General features: G+C 50.6%; 1 protein-coding gene across 4 annotated transcripts in view; it reads left to right on the top strand.

Annotated features, from left to right (window-relative positions):
• Nucleotides 1–16,862, top strand: part of ADCYAP1R1 (ADCYAP receptor type I) — a 55,992-nt gene that overhangs the window by 32,682 nt on the left and 6,448 nt on the right. For 2 of the 4 annotated variants that reach the window (XM_072964721.1, XM_072964719.1), the window contains exons 10-15: nt 787–940; nt 1,344–1,404; nt 1,979–2,048; nt 5,597–5,688; nt 12,235–12,318; nt 15,456–15,585. In XM_072964721.1, coding sequence (XP_072820822.1) covers nt 787–940; nt 1,344–1,404; nt 1,979–2,048; nt 5,597–5,688; nt 12,235–12,318; nt 15,456–15,585 — 591 coding nt within the window. The remainder of the gene's footprint in view (nt 1–786; nt 941–1,343; nt 1,405–1,978; nt 2,049–5,596; nt 5,689–12,234; nt 12,319–15,455; nt 15,586–16,862) is intronic. The other 2 variants (XM_072964720.1, XM_072964722.1) reach the window with 2 other exon arrangements.

Here is a 16,862-nt window from a genome sequence, read left to right as displayed (position 1 = left end):
CTGTCCTCAGTGAACATGGAAGTGCAGGAATGACCACGAGGTTACTAGTAGCCAGGGAGACCCTCAGTGCCACGTCACTTCCTGTCCCCCAGCCTGTGCATGTCCTTGGCAGAGCAGTTGAGGGGGTTCGGGTGGAAATGTCAAGTCCTACTAGACTGAGGAGGAAACTGGGCTCAGAGAGAGGGCTGAAGATGGTGCCAAGGGGCTGACTGGCTGGGTTTCTCTCCAGACCACCTCCCCAGGTCTCATACCTTTGGAGGCAAGCAGAAAAGATAGGCTTTGATGGAAAGAACAGCCCAGACAGAGCACAGGGCCCTGACCTGAGAGGGCACTCTTGGAGGGGGGTCTCTATGAGATTTCAAGGGGACCCAGAGGTATCCCCTTCCCCTGTGTGATAGCTGAAATGAAGACCTTTGTTTTACCAAGGAACCTCCTGCAGGGTCCTTCTTATTCACCTCTCCTGTGGGGGCCGGGGAAGGGGCAGGAAAGTTGGGGAGCATGAGCCTGGAGAGAAGAGGGGTTTCTGTGCCCACCTCCCACCTTGTCCTTTTCTGACATGTGCAGAGCTGCCTCCATGGGCAACTTCCACTCACACTCACAGGACACCGCAAATTTTGAACTCTTATTCCAAGAATGTTGAGTCTTTCAGAACCATGGGGTGTTTAAGCCCGAGCACGCCAGGGCTGAAGAGCCCTCAGGATTTTCACCGGTCCTGTGGGGCTGGGTTTCAGGGTTCGGTGGGGGCTCACGCCTCCCTCCCCCTCGCCCTCCCCGCTCTCCCTGCAGGTGGAATGCAAGGCTGTGATGGTTTTCTTCCACTACTGCGTCGTGTCCAATTACTTCTGGCTGTTCATCGAGGGCCTGTACCTCTTCACCCTGCTGGTGGAGACCTTCTTCCCGGAGAGGAGATACTTCTACTGGTACATCATCATTGGCTGGGGTAGGTCTCAGGCCTCATGGCCAGGTATGTCCTTGGTCCCCATCAGGGAGAGGTGGGTCAGATAAGGGAGGCACCGCCCTGCCCCGGGGCTGACTGCACACTCCTGGTTCTTGGACCCTTTCTTGCTCTTCTTGTAGAAAGCCCGCCGCCTGAGGGAGGTGACATGTGCAGGAGTCCTTCTGAGAGGCGAAGTAGCCCAGGGTCTAGGGGAGACATGGACCCCCCCCCCCCGGAGGCCTGAGGGAGGGACAGTTAGGGTCCCCAGGGCTCCAGGTCTGAGAGGGAGACATGTCCCATGGGTCGGAACCCCATATCTGAGGGGGGACAGTGGCCCTCAGAAGCCTCAAATCTGAGAGGGACACTGGTTTTCCTATTATCATGGGGCTGCTTTGTTTGCCTCCAGGGACCCCAACTGTGTGTGTGTCTGTGTGGGCTGTGCTGAGGCTCTACTTCGATGACACAGGGTGAGTACATGCCCGAGAGCCGGGGCCAGAGCCCCGAGTAGGCTCTTACGGGTGGTTCTCAGTGTCTGCCCTGACCTCCTGTGAACTGTCCCAGACAAAGCATCCATTGGCAGGCCTGGCTGCACCTCTAGCCCTAGGCCCACTACAGGTGGGCCCACCCAGCCACATCTCAGCCGGGACCCAGCCAGAGAATGTGCAAGCTTTCAGAGCCCTGCTTTTCTTCTGGGCCCGGCTCTGAATGTCTGTTTTCCTGTAAGGGAGGGGAGAAGTGTCAAGGGTGAGGTAGTGTCCCCAAGAGCTCTAAGTCTGAAGGGGGAACATGGTCCTTGCCTAGGAGCCCAGTGGTGACCCTGACTCTTCGGCTCCAATCCCTGTCTTGACAGGGGAGCAGCGGGAAGGACCAAGGCACTCGAACCAGGGCTGGGCTTGGGTGTGCAGCCTGCCCGAGAGCTCTCCTTCCAGCCAGCCCCTCGGTGTGGCAGGGGAGGAAGCACCACCCATGGAGCCAGGGACCCGGTCCTGCAGGGGTCCCAGGGCCCAAGCATAATCTCTCTTCTTTCTCTCTGTCCTACAGCTGCTGGGATATGAATGACAACACGGCTCTGTGGTGGGTGATCAAAGGCCCTGTGGTTGGCTCCATAATGGTGAGTGTCCTTGGGACAAGGAGCAGGGAAGGGACAGGGGCCTGAGCTGAAAGGCAGGGGAGGAGGAGAAATAAAGAAATCACCATACTAACCAGCCTCCTCCCTTTCTGTGGCTGCATTATATTCCACAACATGGATGCACAAGTTATTTTGCTCTTGGCTAGTGTTGGACACTTATCTTATCCCATTTTCCCTCTTTGTGAAAGATGCTACTAAGAACCATTCTGTGCATAGTTTTGAGCACATGTGACTATTTCTGTAGACTTAATCCCTAGAGTTGGAATTGCTGGGTCAAAAAGGGTATCCCATATCATTTTCTGCACTTGTGATGTCAATCATTTGAATTTTTGCACAGCTTTGCGAGGAATAATGGCAGCTCATTGTTTTAATGTGCATTTCTCCAAATTTCTAGTGTAGCAGAGCGATTGTTCTCTAACATTTATTGACAATTTGTTTTTATTCTGGTTATTACCTGTTTATTTCTTTGCACATTTTTCTGGCCCAGTTGTTATCTTTCTTACTGTTTGATAGAGAGTAGTGCTTCATCTGTAATATGTGTTGTAAGTGTGTTTCCAAAGACTACCTAAATTTTATACAGTTAAACTGTCAGACTTTCTCATCGTGAATTCTGAGCCTTATTCTTTGTTTATGGAGGCCTTTCCTAACCTTAAGATATAAAAATATTCTTACTTGTTTCGTAATGATTTTATAGGTTGGATTATTACATATGTGTTTTTAACCCAGCTGAAATTTTATTTCTCTGGCTGATCTGAAATATCTAATCTTATCTAGTTTTTCCAATGGATAGACATTCCACCCTCTCAATTCTTTTTATTGAATAGGTCATTATTTTCCCATTGTGTAGAAATGTCACTTTATCATAAACATTCAATGCACTCTACTTGCGTTTAGTTCCAGACTTCCTACTCCACAATTCTAATCTGTTTGGCTATTTCTGCAGTGAACACTCCATTGTGCTAGTTACGGTAACCTGGTAGCGTGTTTTGATATCCGGTGTGCTAATATCCCTTTATTTTACTTCCTTCAAAATTTGCTTGCACATGACTTTTTCAGATGGTTTTTCAAATTTGTCAAGTTGCAAATTTGTCTAGTTGCAAAAAAAGCCTGGTTGAGATTTTTATAGGAACTCTGTGAATTTATGAACCAATTTGGAGAAGTGATTTCTTAAAATACTAAGCTTTCCCTTCCAAGAACATGGCATAGTTCTCCATTTATTCAGTTCTTCTCACAGAGTCATTCTGTACAGTTTTTTTTAAGTTGTCTTGCTAAATTTACCTTCATGGTGTCTCTCAGTTTATGCTCGCGTTGTGGCTAGGAACTATTCTTCCGTTGTGTTTTCTAGTGGGTGTATTTGTGCTGGTGTTTCGGGAACTATTAGTTTGTTTTGTTTTTTTTTTTTCTTTTCTTGGTTACCTTTCAAAGCTCTTTTATTGATTCCTACTTCTTTTCAGTTGGTTCTCACAGAAAATTACATAATCTGTATATGAAAATACATTATATTCTTCATTTCCAATATTTATATTGTTTATTTCTTGGTTTTATTGAGAATGATGTTTATTGTAGTTTTGGGCCCTTGTCCTTCACTGAATTAGGAAAGTTTCTATTCCTGGCTTGTTTCAGTATGTACTTTTTAAAAATCAGGAATTGGTGTCGAATTTTATCAGATGTGTTTTGGAGACATTAATTGAAGTGATCATTCCCTTAGTGGTGGGCATTTATTATATTACAGTTCACCTTTATGATGAGCAATGCTGCAATGAATAGATCTGTGCATGTCTTTGATTACATGTGAATATATCTTAAGAGTAAATCTCCAGGAGTGGAATTTCTAGGACAAAGGGTGTGTACTTTTTAACATTTTCACACATATCAAATTGCCCTCTGCATGCAGAGTACAAAAGGGCTCATTTCTCATGTCTTTGTTGATGTTTTGATTACTGAACTATTCACCAATCTTATGGAGGTGGGTAGAGGTAGCTCCTTGTTTAAAATCTGTTAAATAAAAATTACTAGATTTTTTTTCATTCCTGGATTAAACCTTTATGGCCATGGTCTGTTCCTTTAATGCACTGCTATATTCTGTTTGTTAATATTCTGTATGTAGTTTTTGCACTGTTCATTGTAAGTTCTCTGGTTTTAGGTATGTACCTGTGCTCGTGTGTGTGTTTGCACAAGCACGTGCTTTCTGTTCTTGTTTGGGTTTTGTAGCAGTGTTTCATTAGCCTTATAGGTGATTTGGGAGGTTTTCTTTCTATTTGCTTTTAAATAATGAAGTAGTATGTAAATTACATCTTCCTCTAAAGATACTGTGAAACTGGCCTGTAATATTATCGGGACTGGTACCCATTCATGCACGCATCTTTGATTACTTTTTAAATTTCTCTTGAGGTCACTGCTCTATTCTGATCTTATACATCTTCTTGATTTAAATTTGTTAATTTGTATTTTCCCATTTTGTTATATTTTTTTCCTTGTGATTTAAAATATTCTATGCATCTCTTATCTTATCCACTTTCTCATCCCTAAATTTGTTAAATTTTGCATATTCTCCTTTTGGACTGACTAATATATGCAGTTAACAGTATATACTGTGCTAAATTCCAGGTACTGATTAGACACTGGGTGTGTAGGAGAAAGCAAGACTGTCCTCCGGGAGGATGCTTTATCATTCTGCTTGATCTGTGAAAATAAACAAAACAAAACAAAAATTTTTATTATTATTGATCATGTCTACTTTTGTATTTCTTTAATGAATTTTTATCTTTAATTCTCTTCTTATGTAAGTTAAATTAGTGGTACTCTTTCCCTAGATTTTGATTTGGGTGCTTAATTTTTTCATTTTCAGTATTAATTACTTTTTATTAAGTTCGTGTTAGGCTCTACCTTCTTTCTTTTTGAGCGCTGCTTCGCTGCATCCAGAAGACGTTGCCATGTAGTCTCCTCGTGTGACTCTTTTCTGTGTATTTGCTCCTCCTCCTCCTCCTTTCTCACCATACACACAGCTTCCCACTTTGTTTAGAGAGCTTCCGTCCCTGACCTTTGTCTGAAGGTAGATGCTACTGCTGTTCCCAGGCAGTCCTTTAATTAATAATGCCTACGGTCATCCATTGTGATTCTCCATATTCAGTGACTCTGAACTTGGAGTTTCTCCAAAGGACGGCTCTCACCACTGCAACAGCCTCTTCTCTAGCTGTTTGGCATTGTAGTTTTTCCATCACCCTGATCCTGTTTGTTCTTTTCCAGAAATTGCTCACTTTTCTGGCTTGCTCGTGATAATCTATTTTGCTATTTCTCAGTGCTCTTATGGAATTCTTTTTCATCTCTCTCTTCTGTCGTTCCAGTGATATTGTGGGAAGCTGGGGAGATACCCGAGTGTTCTCACGCTACCATGTTGGGTATTGTCTAGATGAGATCTTGACTGGATGTGGGGAAGGCTCTGTTGGGGGGAATAACAGCCAATGCAGAGTCAGGGATGTGGAGAGTCCTTGCTCAGAATCATTTCCATCTGTTTTTCCTTTGCTTTTCAGGTTAACTTTGTGCTCTTCATCGGCATCATTGTCATCCTCGTGCAGAAACTTCAGTCTCCAGACATGGGAGGCAATGAGTCCAGCATCTACTTGTAAGTATCATTGTGTGAATGCCATGGTCACTTCCACCCGCTGTGTGGGCCCTGCGCTCTGGTCGCAGGAGGAGAAGGGCTAGGCTTTGCTGACGGGGTACCCCAGCATTGGGCATTGGCAAGACTTCTTTCGGATTAAAGTACCTTTAAAATGTAGTTGCCCTGCTATCCTTCAGCCAGCCCGGGAGCCCCTAATCTGCATAGTGATTACATGAAAGGAAAAAGAGAGAGAGGAAGAGCTAGATCATGTGTCTCACTAGGAAAATCAAGATGGAAAATGCCAGATTCCTTAAGGTAGTTAGAGTCTTGGTTGTTTAGAAGTGGGATTTCCTTTGGGGATCTTGGTTCTGTGGGAAGCTCACTCGCACCGCTGGATACAGTGTTGCCTGATGTCCCCACCCCAGCCCAGTGTGTGCAAGTTCCTGAACTCCTGCTGGAGAGTCAGGTGGACAGTGTCCCTGGTCTGGGTACTGGAAGAGAGATTCTTTCTCTTCTCCGCCTTCCCTCGGGGTAGTTCTGCTTCTTGGTCTGGTCTTCTTCCTCCAACTCTATCCTCCCTGAGCAGAGATGCATCTGTTATGTTTGGGGTTGATGGGATCCATGGGCAACCTCGCACCCTTGAGTGTAGGGTTTCTCCACTTCCACGGCCATTTGGTTTCTTTCCTACCAGTGTTCCTGCAGCCATGTCCCTAACGGCTTATCCCTGCTTACTCTGTCCCCCTGTCTCCCCGCCTTCCACCCATTCTGAATCAGACCAAGCGTCTCCCATCTCGCCCTTCTCGCCTCGTGATCCGGAGCATGACCAGCTGGGTGTGTGGGGTGTGGGCTCACTTCTGATGCTGGGGAGGAAGTCTGGTCCCCAGTGGTTTCCTGGAGGGGCCAGGTAGGCATGGGGAATCTGAGGATAGTCTCTGGGTAGAAGCCATATGTGCTGCATCCTCAGTTTAAGAAGAGAGGTTAGAAGGAACTCTTGTATCTCATGGCATCTGTGGGGGCTGAGATCCCAACCTGGGGCTCAGAACCTTGATGGCTCCCAGTGGACAAGTGGGGCAGCAGAGAGTGTCCAGCAGGGGGCGCCTCAACCCAGCCATTCTCAGAGAGAGAGGGAGAGGCAGGAACTGCTCAGAGACCAGTCCCAGATCCTTCCCTCAGGCTCCCTGAGGCTTCCCCAGGGAAGCAGAACTTGCCTCTGGTCCCTCGGTTCAGCCTGGGTATCTCTTCTCATGGAAGCCCTCCCCCTGGGAGCGGGCTGGCACAGGGCCTGGCTGGGTCAGGCCTGTTTTCCCCGGGTATAGGGTGACTACATTGACTGCCCCCGCCCCCCTTTTTTTGGCAGTCCACTTACTGTCTTATTTTTGTCATATTTTTGCAAATTTTTGCCAACCTTTGCTTATATGTGTATATTCTGTAGTGGAAGATCGTTCATCCATTATGTAGTCTGTGAGGTCCTGCACTGAGGAGCCAGTGGGGCCGGCTCTCTGCAATTAACTCACTGCCCCGGTGAGATTATTCCTGCCTTCGTCTCCAGGAGCCGCAAAACAGGGCCCCACTGCACCCCTCACCTTCCTGTCCAGTGTCAGAAACCCGTCCTTGAATGGGGTCCGTTTTGCCTGCTCGAGGGTGGCTTGGCTCCCACACTAACAGTTATCTCGGGCCTCTGAAGCCCGCAGGTGGAGAAGTCAGCCTTGTCTCGCCTTCGAGCTCTGAGCAGCCTTGGTTCCACACACTTACGCCCCCACCCCCCTGCCCTCCAGCTTGCTTTTTGTTGGGATCTGTTTTTCCTTCTGAGGCCCCTGGAGCCTCTCCTCTGGGGCCTCTCCTGGCTTCCCCTCACTCTGCCTTTACAGGGACATGTCACAGGGGCTCAGCTGCAGCCTGAACAGGGACACTCTACTTACTGACCCCAGAACACGCTTTCCCGGCTCAGACACCCCGCCCCAGACAGCGCGAACCCCGGGGTCTGGAGGGAGGGAGTGTGGGGCAGAGTTTTCAAGGTAGAAAGTCCAGCTAGGCCTTCCTAACACGTAGATGAGAACCATCTGTAACTGGCACCTGGTCTATACATTTAAGTACAAATGTTTAAAGACCCAGCTACAGACACACCTCCTTTTATTCCTCTTCCCTTTACTGTGCTTCGTAGACATTGTCTTTATTACAAATTAGAGATGTGTGGCAACCCTGTGCTGAGCAAGTCTGTCGGCCCCATTTTTCCAAGGGCATTTGCTCACTTCATGTCTCTGTGTAGCATTTTGGTAATTCTTGCATTATTTCAAACTTCTTTATTATTATCATATTTGTTGTGGTGATCTGTGATCAGTAATCTGTGATCAGTGATCTTTGTTACTAGTGTGACTCACTGAAGGCTCAGATGATTAACGCTTCTTTTAGCGATAAAGTATTTTTTAGTTAAGGTATACACACAGGTTTTTTAAGACATAATGCTATTGCACACTTAACAGACTACAAGGATAGTGAAAACATAACTTTACATGTGCTGGGAAACCACGACATTTATATGACTCACTTTACTGCAATATCTTTTTTATTGCTGTGGTCTGGAACTGAACCCACAATATCTCAGAGGTGTGCCTATAGTTGGTATGCTTTTATTTTGTAAAAAAAATCCCCTTGACTGAAACATTATGCTGTACACCAGAAATTGACACAATATTGTAAACCGACTATACTACAATAAATTAAAAAAAATCCCCTTGGAATCTCAGCAGATTTTTTTTTTTTAAGAGAAAGCTGAACCTGTGCTCATCTCAAGCCCCAAAGTTTAAACCTGAGATGCATGTGGTCTGCCAGCCAGGTGGGCGGGCTGACACAGGACAAGGGATCAGCTTGATCCCATTAAGTTCAGCAACACATTTGAGTGTTTCCAGGGTCAAGGAGAAAGTGAAAGTGAGGGATAATCAAAGAGACAAAGCTGCTGAGAACTGCAGAACATTTAAAAACACTTGCCATTCAGTCCGTGCACGTGTAATACTCACAGATCCCCAGCAAATCTGGATTAAATATAATCCCCATTTGACAGCTGAGAGAGCTAGTTACCAGTGAAGTGAGATGAATCCAGTGGGAAAGAGGGAAGCCATAGCCAGCAGGCCCTTGACTCCAAGCTTGATCGCACCATCATTCCTGTCCTCCAGCAATTTACAGGCAAGAAGATGGTGTTAAACAGGTACATAAACGAAGCTTCCTGGAAGAAGAGACCCCAGTGGGTTCCAGTCTTGCATAAAACTGTCTCACCCTAGAGTGCTGTGAGCTAGGAGGTGTCTGCTGTGGGGGAGGGGATGCTATGGGGGGCATTATAAAGATCAGGACATGGTGGGAAACAAGAGATTTCAGGGCTATACTGAGTCCCCTTGGGCCACTAGTTATGTGTTCATAACTAGATGTGCCTACAATAGCTATCTGGTTTTCCCCTCTGTTTTCAGAACAAATTTAAGCCTGGGAGTCCCCAAGAAAGCCTGAGAGGACCCCCTGCCTGTGCCCTCAGACCAGCATTCACTCCATTTCTTGTAGGTTGGTTCCAGCTGCTCAGATGATAAGGGTTTGTCCTCCTTTGTAGACTAAGACGGTGCTCCAACCCAGCCTCAGAAGGACCTGCCAGGGGCTAGGGCTCCTGCAGGGGGCAGGGGCCCTGAGCCACGTACACTGTCTCACCTGATGGTGGAGTGAGTGGCCAGGCTCAGGACCTGGGCAGTGCCGGGCAGAGAGTGTACACCTGGGTCAGGGCTCAGCATGAACTCAGGCTTGACTTGGTTTGGCGCAACTGGTGAGGGCTCAGCCCCACTCTGGAGTCAAGACTAGCCTGCCTTTCCTTGGGGTTATAGATGGTAGCCCGACCTTCCTATAGAAGCACAGCAAAGCCTTGGCAGAACCAGGCCTGGGAGCCTGGGCTCCCTGACTCCAAATGTGGGCGTGAGCCCAGCATGTGCTGTGGGGGCCCCCAGCCTTCAGATTCCGGCTGATGGTGCTCTCCAGCTGGCCTCCTCCAGTTCCCTTGTTTGAGTCTCTTATCCTGCCTTGGGTCCAGTCAGGACTGAGCTGATCAGCCAGCCTCAGTTTATCTCTTTCTCTTGATTGAGTTTCTTTTCTTTTTCACTCGTTATAAGTGACTTTTCAAAAGATCCCAATGTCTCTTTCTTTTCATGCTCGTCTCTGGCTTTTCTGACATCCTCTATCCTTTTTATTTCTTTTCATTGGATTCTTTCGAACAGGCGTTGGAAGCTTGGGGGAAGGGGAGTGTTTGGGAAGAAGGGCCCTTAACTTTGTCCCCAGATCCTTCTCCTGAGAGCCATCCCAGGCATCACGTCCCCCTGTTAATCTGCCCTCCCTATCCCCCTCAGAGGCACACATCTTTACCAGGGTCTGATTTCCCAGCTAACTTGCCACTAAATGGCCTTCAGTATACTTTGAAGAAATTGGAGGAGTCTATATTCACTGTATCTAGAGCCCAGGAAAAGCAGGGACAATCTGGGGGCTCAAGGAGGAGAGGCCTCAGAGGACAACAGTTGAAGCTTTAGAATTCAGGATGAGGGTTTAAGCTTGATGTGTAAGAGGTGACATCTGAGGTTTGGGCGCTCAGGCACCTGGACCCTGGTTTTTGTGCGTCACCCAGGCCAAGGTTGAGGGATCAGGCCACTGGCTGTAGGGGAGAGCATTCAAGATTTCAGTCTGGGCAAGGCAGAGAATAAATTTGAAGACTAGGATGACTTTCGTGCCTGAATACCAGATTAAGCTCTTTTAATGATTGAGAAAAACATACTTACATGTGTCCATCTATTTCTCTGTATGTATATTAAAACAGACGTTTGACGTTCATTGAGGCACATGAAGAAACTTCTCAAATACATGACTTCCTCACCACAATGCTTCTGGAAACTTGATTTGCATGTGGATCACCCAGGGATTTTGTTAAAGTGCAGATTCTGAACTAGCAGGTCTGGGGTGGTATCTGAGAGTCTCCATTTCTAAGTGGTGCTGATGCTACTGGTCTAGGGACCCTACTCTGGGGAGCAGAGCATCATAACATATCTCACATCCCTTTTCTGTAAAACTGGCCATTAGTGCTTATCTCACAGCCTGGTGTTAATTGAAAGATGCTGTTTATTAAGTGAGAGCCACAGACCTGGCTGAGGCAAGGATACTGGGTGGGCCTCGACTTGCCCCATCTTTAAAGTGTGTGATTCAAACGTTTGCCTAAACAAAATGACCTTCAGGCTTACTCTGAAAGAGTTGGAATCACAAATTACGATCCATAAATCCCAAAGGTCTGGCCTTTTCATGCGTATCTGCTCTCATGGGCATTAGATCTCTCAGTTCACCAGCAGGTACCAGGAGCTCAGCACTGCACTGTGCCTGAGGAGGGCGTGTGAAATGGGCGACTCGTTTGCAGTTTGACAAGACGACGTAGCTCTTAATGCATCTCTTATGTGTTTGTCAGAGAAGGAAAAGAAATGAGTTGAGCCAGCCCAAGCACAGGCAGGACCAGGGGAGGCTAGAAGAGATGGACATTCAGCCCGAGACCTCTCTGAGGAGGCAGGCGCTCTGTGCCTCACGCGGCGGGAGGCAGAGCTGGACGGGCTTCCCAGGCCCAGCTGTGGACGGCTCCTTAAGATGCCGTGTTTCCTTCAGGCAGTGGGGCAGGTTCAAAAGGTGCCCTCTCAGCCCTCAGCCCCTGCCCGTTGAACTTTTATCTAGAAGTCGCGCCAGTGCTGTGCAGTAGACCCCTCGGCAGTGATGGCTGTGCCCCAGATCTGTGCCATCCAGCATGGGACCCACTAACTGTCTGTGGATGTTGAGTCCTTGCAGTGTAGCTTGGGCAACCAAGGAGGAGGATTTTTCATTTAATTTTAATTCACGTGGCAGATGTGTGGTGTCCGTCACATTGGATAGCACAGGTCAGACTAATTAACAACTTGCTCCTTCCACCCTATCTCTGCTCCCTCTTAGGCCCACATGGACGTGCCTGGGGGCTCAGACAGGGGAAGGTCCAGGCGGAAGAGGGAGAGGTGTAGAGGGGGAGGACCAGTGGACACTCAAGCCGGTTTTCTCAAGCAAACCCAGAACTGGCCTGATTCTGGGTTTGGCCTGGCCGGTCTGGGCCAGTGTGAGGTCCATGAAATGAGTTTCCAGCTGCCCATCTCACTGAGCGAGCTCCGGCAAGGCCATGCTCTAAGCCTGGAGCTGACCCTGGAGACAGCTCCTGGTCCTGCATGGGAACCAGCCAGTCCTCATCTTCTGAACACCAGTGTTCCCTCCGAACCCCCCCTACCTGTCGGTCTCCCAGTGTGAGTGCTCGTGTGCATGTGTGCCTGTGCACACACGTGTACATGTAAGGGGTGTGCATTTCTGTGTCCGAGCTGACTGTGTCTCGGCCCTCGACTTCCTCCTCCTCCTCCTCTACCTCACCCCCTGGCCCTGCCTCCACACCCTCGGCCTCTCTGCCCTCCTCATGAGCCACGTTGCTCTCATCCCATCTCAGTTTCTTCATTGCCCAATGCCCCCGGCTGACAGAAGTGCCGATCTTGTCACACCCAGCAGCTGCGTGCAGAAATGCTACTGCCAGCCACAGCGGGCTCAGCAGCACTCTTGCAAGATGTCAGAACTGTCCACCATTACTCTGTAAGTGTGCGTGGCGTGGCTGTGGCCGGGTGACCTGGACGGGAGGGGGACGCATGCTGCCACCGCTGCCCAGGCTTCAGGAGAGCGGAGAGCGAGCCTGGGCCTCCAGCCCCCAGCCCTTCCCCGGCTGTTGCATGTTGACATCTGTGTGTCTTGTGAGTTCTCCGAAAGCTCATGGCCCGGGGCGGGAGGGGAGGTTGTGGGGATGGGGCTGTGGCCGTTGCGGGAGCAGTTGGCGCTTGGCTGGAGCTGAGGAGAAAGCAGTTTTGAAGCCTCTGGGGCTGCTGCCACAAAGCGTGGTCCTCCCCAACCCCCCCCCACACACTTCTGTGGGCTCCAGTCTTTGTTACCGCTTAAGGGCCTGGAGCTTGAGTTCATTTAGACTGTCCCCCTGCCGGGGCAGGACCCTCACCCCATGCACCTCTCTCGCCTTCACGTGCTGAGTGACTTCCTCCCCTCGGGAACCCTGTGCGGTGGGTACTTGTATTACCCTCATTTTACAGGTGAGAGAACTGAAACGCTGGGAGGTGAAATGACACTCAAGGCCACGTAGTTGGCAGGATGAAGATTTGAACCCAGGCAGTTCTAAGCACTAGGTCCTGGAGCATCTCTAACTAGAGCCTCAGCCTCAATTTGGACATCCGTTTAAAGTAGGGGAGCCCACTGTCATTTGGGCGGCTCTGACCATTGGAAACTCTTCTTGGTACTTTTTAGGCCTCTTCTGCCCATTGATGTCTTCTCGGGTCAGAAGGACAGAGGCTAAGGCCCTGGGTCACTGTCTCTCTGGGTTCATCAGATCATAGGGCGAGTCCGTGATTCCTCAAAGAAGGATCCCAAGGCTCACACCGTGTGTCCCCAGTCCGAGGCTTCCCATCGGCTCTGAAGGACAGAGGTCCCAGAACTCCGGGCCCTGGTGACTTCCTCATCTGCCTCCACTGCCCTGCCTACCAAAAGTAGTCATGGGGATGCCCTGGGTCTCTAGCAGGAAACCCTGGTTATTCCCAGGCCGCTGTAGGGCCGCCAGGGAGGGAAAGCATTGCCTAGGACTGCCCTGTAGGATGCGCTGCTGCATTTGCCATGATCTGCCTGGGGCTGGGAAGGGCCTGGAAGGTTGTGCTTCTTACATACTGAGCCTGTCCCAGCCACTGGAGAGGTTCGGCCTTTTGGTTTCCAGGGTACTTTTCCAATTGCAGGGACAGGCCCCTGGAAACAGGCCCATCTGGGAGAGATGAGGCAAAGAGGGAGGAGGGCAGGGACCACAGGCACGTCCCCGGGCTGCCTTCCATCTGCAGCTCCTTCAGTTAAGCTGCTCTTTTAAAGTAACCCCTTTTCGGCAGGATCACAGAGGGCCCCCCACGATGTCCACGGGCCTGCATTTCCAGGCCACTTTCCTTTTCTATTCAGACTTTCATTCTTCTGCCAACGCTCCCTGCTGCCCTCTGGCGTGTGGCTCTGGGTGCCCGGAGGTGAACAGGACCCGGGCTCCCAGGTCACACTCAGCATTAAGGGCTCCAAGGCGTTCGTATCGAGCTCATATGCTCTGTTTATCCCTTTGCGGACATGCACTTTCCGAGTGTGAGCCCTGGGCCTGGCCTGTGCTGGCTAGGGCAGGTAACAGAGATAAATGAGGCACCACGCCTGCCTTCAGAGCCACGTCCGAGGGAGGACAGACAGATGAGAGGAAGGATGGGAGGCTGGACCACTCCAGGACTGTGTCTGGGCTCTGAGTGGGACCCACTTGGGTCCTTTAGGCACCAGTTTTGGTTCAGGGACTCCTGGGGTCCTGCAGAACCGGCTGCCTGTGAGCAGGGGGAGAATCAGGGGCCACTGGCACTCGACAGGCTTCTTCCTTCCGGAGCTGGCCTTGGTCCACCTGAAGGTCTCCCTGGCTATTCCTTCCCTGTCCTCCACGTCCCCTCCCCTGCTCCTCCCGCCACCCCAAGTCCTATGCCTCTGAGTAGACACCGGAAAGCCAAGGACCTCACTCATTTGAGGCCCTCTATGGCTTCTGCTTCTCCTGAAACCTGGAGCCCCCACATTCAACAGAACATTCTCTTCCAGAAAGGCTGGGATGGGGGACAGGGAGGGGCACATGTTGTAACTGCCCCAAATCAAGCAGCCACCCCGACACCAGCTCTCCACCCCGGTGGACTGAGCTCTGCCGGGAGAGGGTGAGGCTGAATCTCTTGCTTGCTTCCCCTCTCAGAGCGCCCAGGGGGCAGACTGCAGGGGTGGGCGAAGATGGGGCCCCACTCTTGGAGACCCTCGGGGAGTCCCCCTGCCCCCAACAGAGCAGGACCTAGAAGAACGTGTGCCGTGGTGCCTACTCTTGGTGTCTTTCCGTGGCTTCTGTGGGAGCAAGCAGAGGAGCCCCTGAAGAGCTGGCCTCTCAGGGCACGCCAAGGTCCCTTGGGCCATTTCTCCCCTCCCCGTTCCACCCCGACCCGAGCAGACAGCCTTCTCTCCCTCTTATGGTTTCCCACGTGGCAGGTCCCTCTGCTCGATGGTGACTATATGCCCAGAGTCAGTCAGTCCTTCCTGGGATCCCTCCCAAGTCTCTCCTTCTGTGATCTTCCTGCTGCACCCCACCTGCCTCCCTGTCATCAGCACCTCCCCATCACTCTCCACCAGGGCCCCTGGCTAGCCCCAGGCTTAGGAAAGCCGACTGTCTCTGTGGCCCCCTAGGGGCTGCTCTTTCCAGGAACAGAGAGCTTCCTCTCAGAGCAGAAGAATGTTTGTTTTGTTTGAGGACACATTATGTTGTCCTTCCAAATCCTATCCCAGTGTTTTGCCCCGACTTCACTTTTCCCGAGTTTCGCACCTCCCAAAAGAGGCCCATGTAAATCACCTACTCACGTGTGCTCATCTACAGGCTTTGTGTGTCCTAGAGGGATGGGCACCTGCAGCCTGGGGGAATGTGTCCCCAGAACTTCCCTGGGAGTTCTGGAAGCCTGGGCCCTGTCAGCCACCGTCTCTCCCAGGCCCGTGCACTGGGAGAGAACCCTGAGGGGGTCCATGGACAGGGGCCCCGGCTCTGGAGGAGAGTAGGGGGCTGGGACTGGAGTTCTCTGCCCTCCATGGCTCTGGCCCCCAGCCCTGGCGGCCCCCAGAGCAGATGTCTCACTCTCTCCCAACAGACGGCTCGCCCGGTCCACTCTGCTGCTCATCCCACTGTTTGGAATCCACTATACGGTCTTCGCCTTCTCCCCAGAGAACGTCAGCAAGAGGGAGAGACTCGTGTTTGAGCTGGGGCTGGGCTCCTTCCAGGTGGGTGTGGTGCGTGTGGAGGGCAGAACTCGTGGGGAACCAGGCCCTGGCCTCTACCTTGTTGGTGGTTCCAGACACATCTTTAACCTAGACTCCGTGCTTCCGTCTCTGGGATAATAGTAGAGACTAGAAGGGAGCTGGGAGAGCCCTTTCTGCTGTCGACCCTCTGGGCTCCAATGAGAAGACACACTGATGTCTTCTGGTTACCGTGTCTGGGTGTCCTGAGCCAGACCTCCCTTCTGCGATCAGAGACGGCAGCTCTCCGCCCCCATCATCACCCTCACGAGACCTCTTTGTGCACATCCTGACTTCAGCCTGTAGACCACGCATCCCATGAGTGCTGGGAGCTCTGTCTTACCCGAGCTGGGGTCCCCAGCACAGGACCTGGTCACAGGGAGCTGAATGAGCTGAACAGGGGCATGAACAAACAGATATGTAGATAAATGATCGAGGGAGTGGCCGAGCAGGAGGACTAGTGACTCATGCATGAGGGAATAAGTAGATGGGGCTGTAAAGGCGTGAGTGAAGGAGTGAGTGAGTCAGTGCCGGGATGCATAGAGATTAAGTGAACAGATGGGTGCAGGAGTGGGTCCGTGAAGGCAGAGGTGACCCTTGAGTGTCCCCAGGATAGGGCGCCTCTCACTAACCCAGCTGTTTGGAGGGGGATTTGACCTTGACGGTCAGAAAGTTACACTGTGTGTCTGAGTTGACTCTCTCCCTCCCCCCTTTTTAATTCAAAGCCATTTTGCCTGTTCAGGCAAAGGGTTTATTGACAAAGGGGTTCCTGTCTAAGCACAGGAATTCTAAATGCACAGAATACAAGTAAAGAACATGTGTGGAAGAAACAGCTACTCCGTGCCAGGCACTTACATGGTGTTTTGTGTGACCTGTGAGCCTGAGTGTCTGGCTGAGGGAGGCGGGAGTGGGGAGGTGGTGGTGGACAAAGACAGGTCTCTTCTGTCCTGGAGAAGTGCTACCCTGCAGGCTGTTTGAGAAGCTCTGAGAACATTCTGGGGCATGAAAGTGGGATAGAGCTGACCTTTGTGGACAAGAAGAATTTGACTGAGGGAATGTGCAATCCAAAGCCAGGGCTGTGGTTGGGAGGGAACTCCCCACCCGCCACTTGACTTCATGAATGTGGCCATCTTGGTGGAGCAGAACCTTCCCCATCTTACCCCAGGTTCCCAGACAGATGCCCACATCCAGATCATCTTATTTCCCTGCTTCCTGGTGTCACTCCCCGCTCCCGCTGCCTCCCACACACCCCGCGTGGGAGG

Source organism: Vicugna pacos, chromosome 7 (assembly GCF_048564905.1).
Source record: "Vicugna pacos chromosome 7, VicPac4, whole genome shotgun sequence".
Classification (NCBI taxonomy): domain Eukaryota; kingdom Metazoa; phylum Chordata; class Mammalia; order Artiodactyla; family Camelidae; genus Vicugna; species Vicugna pacos.
This window is presented reverse-complemented; position numbering and strand designations above follow the sequence as displayed.